Genomic DNA, 21103 nt, shown 5'->3' on the forward strand with positions numbered 1-21103 from the left:
AAAATAAACGAGAAAGTGTTGCAATTTTTTATGTTAAGTATTAACTATTTTTCCAGAAATTTATTCAAAACTGCAAGAAATTTCTCGTCCATTTCCAATCTTTCTTTATTTCTTTTGGCTTTTGCTTCTTCTTGTTCAGTTTTTTGATACAATCTTTTTTTAAAAAGACTGCACACGTTTTCTTTTCCTTTCAACTCTTTCCTTTTAGAATTGCACATTTTTTCCTCATTTTCTGTTGATAGCTCTAAAAGAATTATTAAATATTTCAATAAAATGTTAATAGTTCAGATATTTATCATTTAAACTAAATAAATGCAGTACAATTATAAAAATAATCAGATTTAAAATTAAAAAAATTAGAACAAACAGATCATTAACTAATAATAATAAACTAACACTAATAATAATAAACTAATCATAAACTTACCAGATGTAGACTCTATATTGACAAATCCTGCATCTTTTTCTTGCTTAAGGGAAAATCCTGTTGATGATGCAACAGCAACTGGAGAACACCAGGCTCTTTTTGGGAAGATTTCATCCATAATCTATAAAGAATATATGTATTAGCAATGAAAAACATGTATAATACCGTTTTACTATGTTTTTAATCTAGTTTTACCTCATAAAATTGCCAAGTTCGCCTATCATTACCCGATCGATTATTATGGTCCTTCACGCTTTTGTAAGTTTTTTTTAGGCTTCTTAATTTTGCCGCACATTGTGGTCCTGTGATTGGATGTCCTTTTTTCACAAGAATTGCACTTATTTCTTCCCAGACTTTTTTGTGTGAATATTTCCCACTACTAAATTTATCTTGAAATGTTTTGTATGTTTCTAATAGTAGCGGCATAGCAGTTGTTGACCACCTATAGGTAGAATCTGAAATAAGCACTAAATAATGTAATTAACTGCTTCAATCAATGTTCATTAAAAAAACTGAATAAACAATTGCTTTAACTTATTGCTGTCTTCACTGTCACTTTGTATATGTGTTTCAGTTTGTGCCGATTCTTGCACCACCGTGGAAGTGCTTTGTTGAATTGGGACCAATTTGATAGAACTTTCCTTTTTTTCTGTCAAAGCTTTTTCTTTTAAAGCTGCATTTAATAAAGATGTTGCAAACGTCATGTCTAAAATCAGAGATCATTACGTTAAAATATTATTTAACGAAGTAAGGTTAAGTGTGTTAATGTTTGATAATACCGAACAAAATTACCTTTTTAAAAAAGGTAAAAAAAAGGCGCCAAGTGTGTGGTTTTTCCTTTAAGAAAAAAAATTATTGGATGGTTCAACCTAAGTAATATATAAACAAAATCCAAGATAATACTTTTGATTTAAATTCAACCTAAGTGATATTTTCTTTTAAGGAAAAAAACACAAATTCAAGATAAAACTTTTGATTAATTTCAACCTAAGTGGTATATTCTTTTGGATAGTTCAACCTAAGTAATATATACTAAGTGTGTCAAATTCAACCTAAGTAATATATATTTTTTAAGGAAAAAATCACAAATTTAAGATAAAACTTTTGATCTCAACCTAAGTGGTATATTCTTTTAAATAATTCAATTTAAGTATTTAATATATACTGTGTCAAATATGTTCCTGAAATTTTAAAAGTTTATACTCACACACACAAATTAACTTCTCTACAAAAATAGTGATATTTAAATATTTTGCGCCAATTATAAAAACAAATATTTTTATAAGAACTAAAACATTATTACTATTTTTTAGCCAGTTTTTATAATACAAAATTTTTTAGATTTGACACTATAAAATTAGAGTATTACGTTTTTTCTCTACAAAAGTAATGATATATATAGAAAAGAAAATGCGCCAACTATAAAGTAGATGTTTATACAAACTAGAACATTACTTTATTATTCTTTGACTGGCATTTATAGTTTAATTTTTTATTAATTCCGTATCAGACTAAAGATTGATATTGAAATTGAAATAAAATGTAACCAATTAGTTGGTCAAATTCTAATTCAATCTCAATCTCAATCTCTAGTCTGATATGGCTTTGATTGTCTTAAGTTTGTCTTTAGATACAATTTTGTTAATTACAAAGTATTTTAACGATAAACTTAAGAAGATTTTTAAATATAAAATTAAACTATAAATATTAGTCTTTTGTATTAAATTATTGGCTGCTGTGCGCCGATACAAGGCTACTGTGCGCCTGCAAAAAACAATTGTCAGGAAGTATATTGGCAAGGAATAAAGAAGATAATATTGAGCTGGCAAATAAGTTTTAATACAAATAAATTATAAATGTTACAAATAAATATTTTAATACAAATAAATATTTTACTACAAAAACTTGGCGCTGCTAAACCGAATAATTTGCTTTAATACAAAATTATTTTCTTACAAAATATTTATTTGTATTAAAATATTTATTTGTAACATTAATAATTTATTTGTATTAAAACTTATTTGCCAGCTCAATATTATCTTAACATTGCATTGTTAAGAACATCACACATATGACAAGTAGGGAGTAAACAAACGGCATCAGAAGGCAAATTATCAATAAAATTACATAATTCACCTAATCTTTCTTCGAAAGACTTACCTATAAAAGATATTTTTCTTTTTTCGAGAATGTCACAATCAGATTTTGTCAGTAAACCAATACGAATTCTCGAAAGTAATTCACGATAAGATCCATCTCCTTGTTGGCGCATATTGATCGTTAATTCATCGTAATCAAATAAAGTAGTCCATAAATTAACAGCATTTAAGGAACCAAGAAATTTCTTAACTTTTACATTTGATAAATCTACGAAGGCAGGATCTTCATGTACAGGAGGTAATTGAAGCAAATCTCCAAATAGAAGAATATGCACTCGACCAAACCAACCATTATCACAATCAATAGTATCAAATATTTCAGATAATCGAAAATGTATATACAATAAAATCAAATTAGATATCATTGATACTTCATCAATTATAAAAAAAATAACATCTTTGAGGTCTGCTCGTAAAACTTTTAATACATGATCAGCTAATTGTTTATAATTAGGAGTAGAACCATGTTCAACAGGTAATTGAAGTAATCTATGTACTGTCAAACCATTTATATTAAATGCTGCTATACCAGTGGGCGTTGCTATTGCAGTATCCTTATTAAGATTTTGTTTTATCCAGCATTTAATAGTTTTAATCAAAAAACTTTTACCGGTGCCTCCTTCTCCACTAACGTATAGTCGTAATAACGATTTTTTATCTGACACGGTATTAATGACTCTATCAAATACTCTTTTTTGATCTGCATTCAATTTTGAAATCATTTCAGATATATCGATTTCTTCTTCGTGACCACCGAGATCTTTAAAATCTTGCATTGCTTCACCAGCTTGAATATTTTGAACACCTATCGGATTATCAGGATCATCTTGAGACAGATGCTGTTTTTTGTCAATCTGTTGTTGAACCAATTCCTTCACAGTTTTATATGCTTGTTTCAATTCTTCCATTTTTTCATGATACTGCAATGCTTCGACGAGATGTAATTTTACCTTATGAAATGATTCCGCATAAGTATCACAACCATTTTTAAGATCTTCCATTTTTCGCCATGGTTGAAACATAAGAAGTAATGAAAAGAAATAATTTTCCGGCCGCGTCTTAACATTATATTTATAATGATTAATGAGATGTCCACGTTGTCGCCGTTTAAGGTAATAACCATTATCCATTTTGTAATATTTAATATTTTTACTTCGTGGTTTAATTTTTGTAATATCATGCCATTGCATAAATTCATATAAACACATCAATTCAAATTCTTTCGGTCTATGTGGATAATGGTCATCTATTACAGACGCACAAAATATATCTGTAGAATCTCTATCGAGAGTTTCAACTTCCTTAACGTTTTTGACTTCTATATCTGATTCGTATCCAACCATTTAATCGTCGTATTTCGATCAGTTCCATATAAAGGAATACTTAGCAATGTATCTGCAGCTTCAAGAGCTCCACATTCTCTATTATTTAAAAATCGTAATCCAATATTCCAAAGACAGCTCGCTATCGATTTGTTTGTCTGATTTTTACAATTAAGAATATCTTCAGATAATTCACATTGTCCTGCTTTATTTACATACTTACTTATGTACATATTAATAAACCTTGAATTTTCTCCAATATATTGTATATCCATATTTCCATTCCATGCAGTAAGAGTAGGGGGATTATAGTCATTTATATAACCCTCTCTCTCCGTTCGAGGAATATCATAAAGCCTACTTCTAGACTTTAACTGTTTCCTACCTGCTATCGAACTTACAACATCTCTTAAACATAATGTATCCGTAACAGGGCGAGGAAATCCGAAACGACATATACGACCAACTTTACGTCCCATTTTCTTAGAACGAAGACAATAATTGTTATGTTTGTGTTGTTGGTATGTATTAACTCGCTCATATAATAATGGAGAAATATTTTTATCTGGCATTTTACAAGTTACATGTTGTAAAATAAATTCAGAAATTTCTTTTTCAGAAGATACACCAATAATTGGTGCATCTTTAATCCAAATTAACATATGAAAATGTTGTATCCCTCTACCTTGATATTCTCGTCGCCAGAAGTAATGTGTAACTTCTCCGATCGGATGATCTTCGGAACAAATAAAATCAATCATTGCTCGAAACTTATTATCAAGAAATCTCGACGCTGATACAGGATCTCTAGCAACGAGAGCACTAGTGGAAGACGAATCGTTACACCAACCATTTATTTCACGAATGTATTGACCTAAATCATCCCACATCCATTCACTAGGACTCAATGTTAAAAACCATGTCGCAGGTCCGTAATGTTGTATCATGCACTCTAAATCATATCTTGGTCTACGCCAATATTGTGCTGTATTTCTCAAGGTAGAAAATATTGTACTCAAATCAGACTCCAATAATTCTTTTTGCACTGCTTGTAAATATTCCGAAGCCGTATAACGATCTCGCAAATTGGTTACATTCAATTTATGATAAATACCGCGCTTTAATTGACGATTATTCGCATTATTTAATAAATAAAACAAATATTGTTGATTCAATCTGTATTGGGGATGTTTAGAAGTCAAACGACATTTAATATATTCATGTTCATGAAGTTTAATTTGTCTAGTTTCATGTTGTCCATTAACACCAAAAGGATATAAATCTGGAAAACATAATAGATCTAAAAATTTTTCACGGTTATCCAGAGGTAGTTCTTCAATTTTTAACATTTGATACAAAGCGTTAGCACTTTCACGTGTTCTTTTTTCATATAAAGGATAAATGGTATACTGTTCGTAATAACTCTCCTTGTCATCGGTAACCTGAGTTAACATAGCGTCACCTTGAAGATTTAAAACAATAACTTCTGCATTATTTTTTGTTTCTTGCATTTCAATTTTGGAATTCAATAATGTACCATCATTATTATCATTATCCGATACAAATTCAGAATCATTTTGTCTCTTTTATTTCAAAAAATTCTACATTCTTTTCTGAACATAATCCATCGCAAGTATCTGGCAGTATAATGTGTTTATAAAGGTGATTATTACGTTTTAACCATACCAAAGCATCAAATACTTTTTTAAGATTTACCATTTCTTCCCAAATAATTTTTGCTTTTGTTGGAATACCTCTAACCAAAATGTACGATTCCATATTGTTTTTATTTATCGCATCAGTTTTCGAACATATTTTGTTCATTGTTTGTTCTAATGGTAATGGTAAATGAAATGTTCTACCTTTTACTTTCTGTACCATCTGTCTATGAGGCAACCTTTTATTCATCACAGTTCCCATTTTAACAACAGTTTGAAATGCTTTAGCTCTTTGTATTAACATTTTTTCGAATGAATTAAGAGACGATATTACTTCGGGAACATTTTGTATAAATAGATTATTTAAAACACAATAAGCAGGCATTAATCCGTTACGGAATTTTCTTTGGCAATAAAGACATATGTAGAGCGGATTAATATTTTGATTTTTTATATGTGCCATTAAATCTCTCCAAATTGGAATATCTAATTGTGTTTTAACCTTACTAATTTCAGATACATTTCTCTTATAACAAAGTCTCTCACATGAAACACAAACATATCGAGGTGTGTCTATGGAACGTTTAGTCAACGCCTTAAATGCTTTGCTATATTTAGAAATAATATCATCATCACTCAAATCAGTTAAACTTTGATGATGTTTGTACATATTTGCTCGATCTTGTGCCACAGTTATAAGTTCATTTAATGTATCGATATCGCCAGAATTTAAAGCCTTTTCTAGATTTATTAACTTTTGATAGTCTGCTCTCATTCGATAAATCAAACGTTTAATAAATCTCACCTTTGGAAAATGAGGTGATAATAATTGAATAGAAAGAGACATTGCTTTACAAAGGTTTGGATTAATGTAACAAGCCTGTGTATGACCTAATTTGTCAGTTAAATCATTTACTGTACATTTCTGACAAACCTTGCGTAATAGTTCTGGTATTTTCTTTAAAGTACATGTATTTATTGCTTCAAGAAATTTTTTATAACGATCGATTACAAATGAATTAATTTTACACGAAGTATTGCACAACCATGCTTTTTTAGCTTGTGCTTCTACCAAAGGTAATATATTTATAATTTAACCTTTCACGTTTGTTATCAAAGATTGCGATGAAATAAATTGTTCACTATATGTAGAATCGATAAAATAATTTTCAGAAGAAGCTGTATGACCCGATATACCACATAACGCATGTAATTTATCATCAATTGTTAAACACTCGGTAACGAGGGTTAAGTGTACTTCAGCTTTTTTCTTCAATACAGCTAATATTTTATACATATTGTGAATATAATTATTTCTAATATACAAAGACCAACGCAAAATTCTTTCAGCTTCTAATCGTCTTTCAATTTTATTTTTAATATCCAGTTTATTCATTATATCTGTTATTGTCACGGGATTACGCATGTGTATGTAATTTTTTGACCAAAACTTACTATATTTTTTAATAATATTTTGGCCAACATATTTTTTTACAGAATTAAATTTTAATATCTTTTTCTCGTAATATTGTTTATTATACAACCATTTACAATCGGAATATTTTCTGTATCTATCTCGTTCATGTTGTGAATGTATAAAATAATGTATTCTTTTACGCAAACGATTTTTTTGTAAATTTTTAATATATTGATGTCGCTTTTTAGCACGATTATTCAGTAAATCTTTTTTATACCGATCCAATTGCTTAGCCCGATTTTGTTTTAAATTTTGTTGATATCGAAGCCGCTTTTTAGCACGATTATTCAGTAAATCTTTTTTATACCGATCCAGTTGCTTAGCCCGATTTTGTCTTAAATTTTGTTGATATCGAAGCCGCTTTTTAGCACGATTATTCAGTAAATCTTTTTTATATTGATCCCGTTGCTTAGCCCGATTTTGTTCTAAATTTTGTTGATATCGAATTCGTTTTTTAGCACGAATATTTTCCAAATCATTGTCTGTATAACGTTTTATACCACGATTACCTTGAATTTTTTCATATTGACGTCGCTTTTTAGCATGATTATTCAATAAATCTGTCCTATATTGATTTAGTTGCTTAGCCCGATTTTGTTCTAAGTTTTGTAGATATCGAAGCCGCTTTTCAAGACAAACATTTTCCAAATCATTGTCTAGATAATGTTTTTTACCACGATTATCTTCTATCAAAGAATTATATTCGTTTATATGACGTTTTTTAACCTGATTATTATCAATATCATGACATTCATTCTTCAAAGTATTTTTTTTTAGATCTCTTTATACGTTGAGCATTAGCTATAGCTTCTCTTGCTCTTATTACTGCTAATGGAAGTACTTTTTGAGGAACATAATTTAAATCCTGAGGAAAATGCTCAATCACATTAGATTCCAAAATTTTTAATAAATGTGGACGCATTAGACTATGGTCATATCTTACTTTATCAGGTTTAATGTTATATAATAATGAAATAGCAAAAGCTATTGCAAAAACACCACAATCATTACCATTTGGTTGTTGTTGCACAGTCGGAAATTTAACTGAACATTTCTCAAAATCATATGTTGGAAATAATCTTTTCAAGAATTGTTCATGATCTTTATGTAGTATTTTATTATTTAAGGAATCATATATAAATATATTTTTTCTATTGTAATAGCTACATACCCAATGTGACGAACTGTACAATATTTGAATGTGTTTTGCATCTTGTAATACAGGTTGTATCAAATGAGGAAGCTGTATTCGCCATGTTCCAACAGGTTTATAGTCGGAACAATTTTGTAAAAGTTCATGAAAATGATCAATATGGTCATCATTAAGCCACTCATTCCGGACAATAATATCTTTATTTTCAGGCTTTAAAATAATTTTCTTTAGAGACATTATTTGAAAATACCTTTTTCAAATTTGTGCAAACTTGCTACAATTTTTTACAGACGATCAATAATTATAAGTGTAGAGCAGCAAATTTTTATAGGCCCACAGCAGCCAATTTTTATAGGCGTACAGCAGCCAATTTTTACAAGCGTACAGCAGCCTTTTTTTATTGGCGCAAAGCAATCTTTTTTTTATTGGCGCAGAGCAGCCTTTTTTATTGGCGCAGAGCAGCCTTTTTTGGCGCACAGCAACCTTTTTTTTTATTGGCGCAGAGCAGCCTTTTTTATTGGCGCAGAGCAACCTTTTTTGGCGCACAACAACTTTTTTTATTGGCGCAGAGCAGCCTTTTTTATTGGCGCAGAGCAGCCTTTTTTGGCGCACAGCAACCTTTTTTTTTTATTGGCGCAGAGCAGCCTTTTTTATTGGCGCAGAGCAGCCTTTTTTGGCGCACAGCAACTTTTTTTATTGGCGCAGAGCAGCCTTTTTTTATTGGCGCCAGAAACCTTTCTTTTATTGGCGCAGAGCAGCCTTTTTTATTGGCGCACAGCAGTCTTCTAAAATCAGAGACAGAAAGAAAAGAAAAAAACCCTTACCTCTCTTCTCAAAATTAGTAAATAACACAAGTATCCACGTAATAACTAAAATAAAGAAGACAATTATTACATATAAAACATCATCTACAACAGTCGTAGTAGTAAAGTTGTAAGGTCATTGCAATATAAAAGCTTTTTATGCTTATTGGCTATCGCAAGTTACAATGATCTTACTATCTTACCACTACGACTATTCTAGACGAGGCTTAATGCTTGAATCACACTAGCGATTAATGATTGCGTCTGCATTCGCGTTTGCGTCTACTACGATTATCTCTTGACAAATAGACAACTAAATAAGAATCACTAATCGTAATCGCCAGCAGCTGCTTTTTGATTGGTTTTGGTCAAGAAACAATCGTAAATGCAAACGCAAACGTAGACAAAAATCATCAACCTCTAGTGTAATTCGGACATAACATAGCGTCTTAAAAGAGTAACCCACTCCCTAAAGCTCGGAAACGGCTTTAAAACATATGAACTTAATTTTGAAGACAAGATCAGAAGATCACTTTAATATCAATATAACGTCTTCCTGACCTTGACAATATCAAAGTCAAATCCATATTTTTCCCATAATATCTTACCTACAACTTCACCTAAAACATTTTTCCATATTTAAAGCCGTTTTCGAAATTTATAAAATAAGACGTTCTGCTTAAAAATAAAAATATTAATATTTTTCCATTTTATTTTAATAGTAAAGTTGTAAAGTCATTGCAATATAAAAGCTTCATACTCATTAGTTGTCACTAATACTTTACTGCTACGGCTATTGTAGACGAGGCTTAATGCCCGAATCGTACTGGCAATTGACTGTGTCTGCGTTTGCGTTTGCGTCTACGATTGTCTTTTAATTTGATAAATAGACAACTAAAAAAGGTCATTGCACGTACATTTTCTTAATCGTAACCGTAAGATTTCGATCAATCATATTGCTCAAAGCCGTAATTAACCGAATTAACCAATCGTATTGCTCAATTTCTTACAGTTATGGTTAAAGAAAGATGTACGTGCAATAGCCTTAAGAATCACTAATCGTAATCGCCAGCGGCTGCTTTCTGATTGGTCAAGAGGCAATTGTAGACGTAAACGCAAACACAAACGCCATCGCCAATCACTAGTGTGATTCGGGCATAAGACAGAATCTCAATCTGACCCATCTCCTAAAACTCGAAAACGGCTTTAAAACACAATGGAGTTAATGAATAACGTCAACAAGAGGGTCAATTCTGTATTTCTAAAAAAGTGAAAACGTGAAAAGTGAGCAAGCGATTGATTGTTATTTAATATATATATCAACATAATATCCTCCTGATCTTGGCAACATCAAAATCAAATCCATATTTTTCCTGTAATATCCTACCTATACCTACAATTTCCACCAACAATATTTTTCTCATATTTAATTAAAGCCGTTTCCGAGATTAGGAAATAGAAATAAAAGAAATTTTGTATTTCTGAAGAAAATAAAGCCACTGATTGGTGTATACTTTTAGGATTAATATACACCAATCACTGTTGCTCACACTTCACATTTTTGCTTCTTCAAAAATACAGACTCGACCGCCAGATCTACGTAAAAAAATTAAAAGTTTGATTATTTTAATTAGTAGCAGAATAAAAATATATACATCGCAGCGAATATGCTCAGACCATAAAATACATAACCATGTTTCACTCTTATGCCCGTTTGCTTTTATTTAACTTTGTAAAATTCTGAGTCTCTACTTTGAAAATAGTTATTACACATTTATCTTGATACTTACTAAAATATTATTTTCAATACTTGCTTCTCGCCTTTGATTTAATAATTAAATTATATTGACAATCTATATCAATAATGATCACACACAACAATAAAGACACCATCCAAACGGTTACACGACATTTTCCCGAAAAATGGAGGCGAAAAGGTTGGTACCAACGAAAACTCCTATGGGAACATCATTTTATTTTTTGCAGGTTAGTAACACTGTGCAAGTAGTAATCTGTTAGTTTGAGTAACCTTTTTGACATATGCGCGCGCGCGTATATATAAATAATAAAGTAATAATAAACAGGACTGAGTAAGAGAGGTTAATATTCTTTATTAACTAAATTAAGTTAAAGTTAATAGCTCATAAAATTAATTAAGTTACGTTAAAAGTTACATAACAACAAATTAATTCCAGTTAAAAATTATTTTAGGAAAGCATTATTTATATTTATTAAATTAGGAAGTTATAACTTTTTAATTAGTTACTAGCCAATTCTGATAATTAGACTTCGGATTATATGCAAATTGCATATTTGTTATTTTTTGCATATTTTATTACAGCATTAATAATGTGAACAAATTCAAATGTTTTTAATTAATTAATGTTAATTAGTTAAAAACATAATAATTTGTGCACATTATTAATGCTCTAATAGAATATGCAAAAAATAACAAATATGCAATTTGCATATAATCCGAAGTCTACTGATAATAAATTATATTATAGCCGTTATATTTTATAAATGTAAATGCAAAATACTTTGTAGCATTGAAATAAAATTAAATTAAATGAAAATGACAAAAAGTAAAAACATAAAGTGCATATATAGAGATGAACAAAGTGAAAAACTATGATTTATATATATGAGGAGATGTATGAGGAGATTATTATATGTGATTAAACAATTTTAATTTTTCAGTGTTTATACGTGTTTTGATAAATAATATCATTCATAATTGTAGCATCCTTCTTCGCACTGGGATCAATGTGCCATTATCGTCAACTGCGGGATGAAACCTGTGCAAGATGAAAGAAGCATAAACGAGAAAGATAGAAGTAAATGAAGAATATACAAATATATATCAGATAAGTAGCTAATATATTCTCATAAAATAAAAGATTATGTATGTATGTGCTGTCTGTAATTGTAGATGTTGTTGGACCGATTCTTTTCTTTCATTAATTTTTGTTCCAGCTTTCCAGTTAACCATGTGCTTGCAAAATGTTAATAGTCGGAGAACAATTCCAAATTCTGAGCTTACTGTGTCATTGAATGCGCCCTAGTTGTAAGCAAAAGATGAAGTCACATCCTAACAGCGAATATCAGAGTAGATCTGTATTACCAGTAGTGCGACAACAGATTGACGCAACAAACCGAGAGCTGGTTCGTAAAATCAATGTTTATATATCGCCAATCTTTCATCAATCCTTTCGACAGGTATTGTCATGTAGTCTGCTGACTGATGTATGTTTCTTATCTTTCAGTAAACAGCTAGGATTTATTGCCTACGGGATCATTTGCTTCTGCAATAATGATTATTGAGGTTTGAGATTGGAAATGGTGGAAAGCTTTCTAAAAAGTCGTGGATCGATCCTTAAAGGAGACAACTGTAGTAACATCAAAAATAAAAAATCATATATTATAAATGAACGACGCAAGAGCCATGAGAAACCAGGGAATCACAAGTCTGTGAAACAAATTAAAAAAGAATGGGAGGCATTAAAATGTTTATTAATATATTTCTCCTTTTCCAACCAGTTCTGATAGTGAATGTAATATTAATAAGATGTCTAAATTTTTTGTATTCTCTAATTGATGCCAAATTTCTTGTATTTTATCCTCTCTTTGTTTAGAGGTGCTACGTTTCGATCTCGCCCAAAATTTCGGGTGCTTCGCTAAACTTCGAATATCTTTTTGGTGTTCAATCAGATTACCTATAAATAATATTTAATTGTAAAAACATTCTGGAAAAATATTCTGGAAATAGTATTTGCAATGGAGCGTTCACGATATACCTAAAAAGTTAACAATTGTCGAGTGCTTCTTTAAACTTTCTCGAAGTTCCCGGTTGTGCCTCTCTGAAATATTATTCGTTCTGTGTATTTGTTGGAAAACACAAAACGAACCGGGCTTAAATCCATTTAACCAGGTTTCCCTATAATAATTAAAATATGCTTGCAAATACTTGCAATCGTCGAAAATAATTTTATGTATTATTTTAAAGGCTTCTTCTATTAATGGTTCGGGCAAAAAAGCTAAAGATATTAACAGCTTTGCTGCACCCCAACCCAATTCTTTATTGTCGCCTTTGAGAATATTATATTTTTCTGCATTATGTACTAATGCCTATAATAAAAAAGCAATATAAGGAAAATTAGCATGTATGTATTTCTTGTTTATTATTATGTGCATTGTTATCTCTTATTACCTGGCTGTAATGAAAAAAGCAGCCAATTACTTTAGTGCTGGGAAAAACCGTTTGTAGCGCTTTTCGTTCAGCTTTTTCAAAATCTGATATTGCTACATCCGGTACGATTTTCACAATATCGGTTACTTTTTTCAAAACATCAATATAATTCTCAGCAGTGCGTCCTTCCATTAATGTATAGACAATTGGAACTGTCTGAAATTTGAGAGCAATTTAATTTACTCATGTAATTACATAGAGTACCTTTACAATTAAATGCAATAATTACTTAATGAATAAACTAATGAATTGTTTTGCTTACTCTATCATTGTGTCGAATTACAATTGTCCACAACTGACAATTATTATTTTGTAATTGGGGAACCGTCGCAAACGTTCCATCGACAAAAATTGTTAGCTTTTCTATTTCTTTTGTCAGCAATTGTATTAAATTTTGATCAATAAAAATAATTGCCTTTGTATCATTATTTTTAATGACAAATTCTATAACAAAAGAATCAGCTGTATTTATCAGCAGTAATTGCTTCCAGTTTTCTTCTTTCAAGCAATTTGCTAATTGGTTCAAATTTCTTGGAATCTGTCCAATACAATTTTTTTTTTTTAAACGTTTTATAGATTTCTCAACGTTACTAATTGTTGTGAAATCCAGCAAATGATCGTATCTAAACATTAATGTACCAATAAATAATAAGTCAGTCATCTTCATAACAGCATTTAATATTTTCTATTTTATCGTTTTTTACTTACTTTGAAATAATTTTTTTTTTAATAATCCTTGTTGATTCGAATACATGTGATGCCTCGATTTCTTGTTTAATTTCGGACAGTTTAAATTTCGGTTTATTATGCTCATGTCTGCCTTTTAAAATGTAGTTACCATTTACAATTTTTATTCTCGCTTTACAATTTACATCTTTATTTTTGCGTAAACTACATTGATAATATCTGCGAGAAAATTAAAATAAATTGTCTTCTCAATAATTTTTACATTAATTTTACAACTATATAATGAAACAAATAAAAATTTAGATAAATTCTCATGAATTAATAACTGCAGTGATTTAAAAGAAGTATGATGTATAAACGCTTAAAAAATATTAAAAATTATAAACTTTTTTAAACTTTCTTATCTTATAGTTATTTAATTATTTTATTTCACTCTGCTTAAGATATCTGCTTACATATGATCTCCGTAGGATTTATTATAATGAAAATGATATCCCTCGTATTCCAATTTTGGCTGGGCGATCGTACCGGATGTAGCAATATCAGATTTTGAAAAAGCTGAACGAAAAGCGCTACAAACGGTTTTTCCCAGCGCTAAAGTAATTGGCTGCTTTTTTCATTACAGCCAGGTAATAAGAGATAACAATGCACATAATAATAAACAAGAAATACATACATGCTAATTTTCCTTATATTGCTTTTTTATTATAGGCATTAGTACATAATGCAGAAAAATATAATATTCTCAAAGGCGACAATAAAGAATTGGGTTGGGGTGCAGCAAAGCTGTTAATATCTTTAGCTTTTTTGCCCGAACCATTAATAGAAGAAGCCTTTAAAATAATACATAAAATTATTTTCGACGATTGCAAGTATTTGCAAGCATATTTTAATTATTATAGGGAAACCTGGTTAAATGGATTTAAGCCCGGTTCGTTTTGTGTTTTCCAACAAATACACAGAACGAATAATATTTCAGAGAGGCACAACCGGGAACTTCGAGAAAGTTTAAAGAAGCACTCGACAATTGTTAACTTTTTAGGTATATCGTGAACGCTCCATTGCAAATACTATTTCCAGAATATTTTTCCAGAATGTTTTTACAATTAAATATTATTTATAGGTAATCTGATTGAACACCAAAAAGATATTCGAAGTTTAGCGAAGCACCCGAAATTTTGGGCGAGATCGAAACGTAGCACCTCTAAACAAAGAGAGGATAAAATACAAGAAATTTGGCATCAATTAGAGAATACAAAAAATTTAGACATCTTATTAATATTACATTCACTATCAGAACTGGTTGGAAAAGGAGAAATATATTAATAAACATTTTAATGCCTCCCATTCTTTTTTAATTTGTTTCACAGACTTGTGATTCCCTGGTTTCTCATGGCTCTTGCGTCGTTCATTTATAATATATGATTTTTTATTTTTGATGTTACTACAGTTGTCTCCTTTAAGGATCGATCCACGACTTTTTAGAAAGCTTTCCACCATTTCCAATCTCAAACCTCAATAATCATTATTGCAGAAGCAAATGATCCCGTAGGCAATAAATCCTAGCTGTTTACTGAAAGATAAGAAACATACATCAGTCAGCAGACTACATGACAATACCTGTCGAAAGGATTGATGAAAGATTGGCGATATATAAACATTGATTTTACGAACCAGCTCTCGGTTTGTTGCGTCAATCTGTTGTCGCACTACTGGTAATACAGATCTACTCTGATATTCGCTGTTAGGATGTGACTTCATCTTTTGCTTACAACTAGGGCGCATTCAATGACACAGTAAGCTCAGAATTTGGAATTGTTCTCCGACTATTAACATTTTGCAAGCACATGGTTAACTGGAAAGCTGGAACAAAAATTAATGAAAGAAAAGAATCGGTCCAACAACATCTACAATTACAGACAGCACATACATACATAATCTTTTATTTTATGAGAATATATTAGCTACTTATCTGATATATATTTGTATATTCTTCATTTACTTCTATCTTTCTCGTTTATGCTTCTTTCATCTTGCACAGGTTTCATCCCGCAGTTGACGATAATGGCACATTGATCCCAGTGCGAAGAAGGATGCTACAATTATGAATGATATTATTTATCAAAACACGTATAAACACTGAAAAATTAAAATTGTTTAATCACATATAATAATCTCCTCATACATCTCCTCATATATATAAATCATAGTTTTTCACTTTGTTCATCTCTATATATGCACTTTATGTTTTTACTTTTTGTCATTTTCATTTAATTTAATTTTATTTCAATGCTACAAAGTATTTTGCATTTACATTTATAAAATATAACGGCTATAATATAATTTATTATCAGTAGACTTCGGATTATATGCAAATTGCATATTTGTTATTTTTTGCATATTCTATTAGAGCATTAATAATGTGCACAAATTATTATGTTTTTAACTAATTAACATTAATTAATTAAAAACATTTGAATTTGTTCACATTATTAATGCTGTAATAAAATATGCAAAAAATAACAAATATGCAATTTGCATATAATCCGAAGTCTAATTATCAGAATTGGCTAGTAACTAATTAAAAAGTTATAACTTCCTAATTTAATAAATATAAATAATGCTTTCCTAAAATAATTTTTAACTGGAATTAATTTGTTGTTATGTAACTTTTAACGTAACTTAATTAATTTTATGAGCTATTAACTTTAACTTAATTTAGTTAATAAAGAATATTAACCTCTCTTACTCAGTCCTGTTTATTATTACTTTATTATTTATATATACGCGCGCGCGCATATGTCAAAAAGGTTACTCAAACTAACAGATTACTACTTGCACAGTGTTACTAACCTGCAAAAAATAAAATGATGTTCCCATAGGAGTTTTCGTTGGTACCAACCTTTTCGCCTCCATTTTTCGGGAAAATGTCGTGTAACCATCCAAACGGCTATAAAATTTCTAAAGCTGCGTTCGCAAACATCACCCGAGTGCCTCATGTATCTACACCCGAGTACTCCGAGCCTCCCATATATAATTTTAAACAATCAAAGACATCATGGCGGCTGATAAGGAAGTATCGTAAGTATATCGTGCTATTACAACAATTAAGAAATTTGTAATAAAAATAATTAAATAATTTAATTTCAGGTTAATGGAAATTGATACGGCGGGCGATGAAATCATCGCCAATGCAGCTTCTCAAATCGAGAAGCTGCATATGCAAGAAATCGCTCATGCAGCTTCTCGAGTTGAGAAGCTGCAAAAGATAAGTGTACCGGCGACGGCCTCGGCACCGCCACCGCAGGCGGTCCCACTACCACCACCACCACCGCCGACGACGACGACATTGGCCCCGCCGCCACCGCCGACGACGACGACATTGGCCCCGCCGCCACCGCCGACGACGACGACATTGGCCCCGCCGCTGCCAACGGAAACGGCTCTACCATCGCCGTCGCAGCCGACGTCGGCGTCGGCCCCCGCACCACCGCCGACAACGTCGGCCCCGCTGACGTGGTGGGCCCCGACATGGCCGTCCTCACCGACATGGTCGGTCACGCCCTGGGGGATTTATTTAACACCACCGCCACCGCCACCGCCACAGCAGGTGGAAAGACGTAAGTAAAAAAAAAAAAGATTTACAGAACACAAAGTTATCTGAACAGAATGAATTCATTCGCAAAAGAAAAACGTATGCGAAAATACCTGCTCTAACAGAAAAGTTACAAGTTTATTGATTATTAAAATACAATAGCCAATAAATTTCCAACTTTTCTGTAAGAACAGAATTTGCGAATACGTTTTTCTTGCGAATGAATTCAAGAATCGAGCTCCTATCTTTATATATTGATATCAAGGTTTGGCCCATGATAAAGATCAATTTTTGTAATGCGACAGTGCAGCACAGCCACCTACAAAAAATGGTCTTTATCACGGACCAGACCATGATATGTTTATGATATTTTGAGCTGCTGAACATAAATCCAGTGTCAGAATTGCCCATCACTCACCATTTTCCACATACAGAGCAATTATTACAATTTTTAAGGTTTTTAGGCTACCTTTTTAATGCTCAGATAACTTTTTATTTTTTGTGTGCCTGTTACATAAAAAATTAAAATAATATTTCATTAATCATCTTTATTTTTATTACAGCTCGTCGATGGCAACGTGCTGGGAGAAGCGTTGTCCGCAGGCGAGAGCGCGGGTGAGGCCGCGGGCAAGGTAATAACCAAAGGGGCCGTGGAAGAGGCCAAGGTGGGCCTCAAAATATTAACATCAGTTACCATTATTAGGTAAGCAATATGGAAAAAAATTACTATCATGTGACAGTAGCTGTGGACTACTTTGATCCACAGCTATTACCACATCACATTAATTTAATAAATAAATATTTTCTATTGTTCCAGATTTTATTCAACTGCCAGATGCAACAAAATATATTTTTATTAATGTACCTTAATGTTGCCAAAATAAAAAATAAAAAATAAATAAATATTTTATTTTAACCTTACAATAAACATTAAAAAAAAATATTCAGCCGCTGAACATAAATCCAGTTACCTTGACATAGTCATAGGCTGCAACTTTATCTAGTAACTGTCATACATTCTGTATAATCTAGGTATATGGAAATATGCCAGTAAGTCTTAGTCAAAACTAAAAAGTAAGTATTTAAATAAATTTTTTTTTGTATTTGTAATTATATTATACAGTTATTGATAATAAATTTGTCCATGTTTTACTTAACATATAATCATATGCCGACTTGTAATGTTAAATAAAATCATGACTTACATTTGTAAATAGCCTTTAATTAAATAACCTACGCTGTCATCTCCAAAGTTGACAAGCTTGAGAAATTTCCATAAGAGCCACGCTTTCTCATTACAAGTCGACACATGATTATATGTTACAAGAGCATTAATAATTATCAATAACTGTAAGAGAACACTCAATAAATTACCAATTACAACAATAAATATAATGCTATATTAATTAAACTGATACACAGAGAATGAAAAGTAAAATATGGGAGAATGACATGTCGCTCTATATTTGAAAAGTCAATCATCTCTCATGTACCTTAATACAAAAAGAAATTTTGAATGTGATCTTTGTAAAAAAGAATTGTATTAATTAGAATGAATTGTTTTGGGAACAAAGTAATTTAAATATTTACTTTTTAGTTTTTGATTTAACTAAAAATCCATATATCTAGCTCGCATAGAATGTATGACAGTTACTAAAAAAGAGATGTAAAGATAATCTTCGGCATCCATCAATGGCCACGTCCAACAAGCTAGCTGGGTGACACTAGCCTATATAATTTGTTATAATAATTCGAAATCTAAAAAAGATAGTTATATGATAACTTTAAGAGCCACATAGTTGCAATCTTGTTTGTCTTGTCTGTTCTGGGTCTACTCGGAGCAAACCCAAGCAGACCAAAGCACTCTAATAAGTTGATTCCGATGACACCAACCTATTAGAGTGCGTTGGTCTGGTTGGGTTTGCTCCGAGTAGACTTATATCAAGTTATTCTCTTACCTGACTTGTCATATAAGATAATGGCATACTTGGAAAATGATACAAATTGCCTTGCTAATTCTCTATGATATTTCACTAAATTTACCTGGCACACTGTAAATTCTGAAGCTTCGATGTTAATTTTCTTTTGAAATGTTTCTTCCTCTCTTTTTTTTTTAACTGAAATTTAAAACATAACACAAAGTATTACTCTTATCTCAGAATATTTATTTAACAAAAAATGCAAATTTTGTGTAACTTATCTGATCTTCAAATTAAGCACAGCTGTATTTCCCTCCGCAATGTAATCCACGATGTAATATACAGGTTATCATATCATTGCCGTGAAACTCGCCACAGATTAAAAATCTTTTCTCTTAATCTCTCTCTCCCTTCCTCTCTCTCTCTCTCTCTCTCTCTCTCTCTCTCTCTCTCTCTCTCTCTCTCTCTCTCTCTCTCTCTCTCTGCCTTCTTTCCTCCCTCGAAGTTCTCTTCCAATCGATGATTCACAAGTACCTCAAATAAAAAACAATTCGCGAACTGTCTGCACATCTCCACAGAGAAAAACCTCGGAGAGATTTCTCTCTGGGGCTCGATTCTTGAATTCATTCCTATAAGAGAAATGTATTCACAAATTCTGTTCTTACAGATTATTGGCTATCATATATATGGCTTTTATTGCAACTTTTCTGTTAAAGCGGATATTTGCGCATACGTTTCTCTTGCGAATAAATTCTTAAAAGACATTATTTAGACATAATAACAGTAATACTTCACGAAAACTGTCACAACAATCACAATAACATAACCTTCATCGTCATACGTCACTTCGCGCGAACCCCTGGCAACCATATAATCCATTAACACACGCCGTAATGACGAGATGCAAACGTCGTAGTGACGATGCGAATGACTGCGTTCCATTTTATTACGTACATGATTAACATTGGACATTATTATGCGTGAAACGGAACGTTACCCGAGAAGCATGCGAATGTGATCGCTGCTCGCCACTAACTATATTTCGTCGATATGACAGGTTTCCTAAATAACCCGAGGCGCATAACACACAAGCGCCTCTTGCATCAAAAGTGTGAAAGTGACATTTTCTGATCTGAGAAGTCGATGACGATAACGATAACGACGTTTCTTAAATGAAAATTTTAACATTTGGACTTTGCGTCGTAATATCTCCTCTCGTAGGGTACGTAGGGGAGAAATACAAATAGTTTTCTTATACAAATCGACCCCAAGCTTTCGATTGAGCTTAGTTAGAACTCGATCCGTTTAGCCGTTTCTGAGTTCCGATAATCTTGGATGCTCGCAAGTCACGTACTCGCGTAAAGAGCACGGTCGGGCTCGCGCTGCGCTTTCACTTGGCGCGAGCCACTACCGTGTCTCTTGATTCAAAAATATATAACTTACCTTGCTGCGCACGTAAAAAATCTTCTGGAGACAGGTTAACATCGACAGCAATGTCCTTTTCCGAGTCATACAATGAAACTTTTTCCATATCGAATTTTATTGTTAACACTTGACAAAGGGTTTCACTTATCGTCCGCAATGCTCGCAACATCCATATGACCTGAACGACCGCGCCGACCCATGTACGAACCATGAGCGTCGTGAGCTCGTG

The 21103-nt window shown here is 31.7% G+C and overlaps 1 protein-coding gene across 1 annotated transcript; it reads right to left on the bottom strand.

The window, feature by feature from the left end:
* Positions 1-44: 44 nt before the first annotated feature.
* On the bottom strand, positions 45-21085 carry LOC114254116. The gene is made up of 5 exons (XM_036290781.1): positions 20893-21085; positions 984-1133; positions 623-882; positions 428-548; positions 45-232 (listed from the first exon to the last, which is right to left on the bottom strand). The coding sequence occupies exons 1-5, from the start codon at positions 21083-21085 to the stop codon at positions 45-47; spliced, it is 912 nt and encodes a 303-aa protein (XP_036146674.1).
* Positions 21086-21103: the final 18 nt, after the last annotated feature.

Source organism: Monomorium pharaonis, chromosome 1 (genome assembly GCF_013373865.1).
Source record: "Monomorium pharaonis isolate MP-MQ-018 chromosome 1, ASM1337386v2, whole genome shotgun sequence".
NCBI classification, from domain to species: Eukaryota; Metazoa; Arthropoda; class Insecta; order Hymenoptera; family Formicidae; genus Monomorium; species Monomorium pharaonis.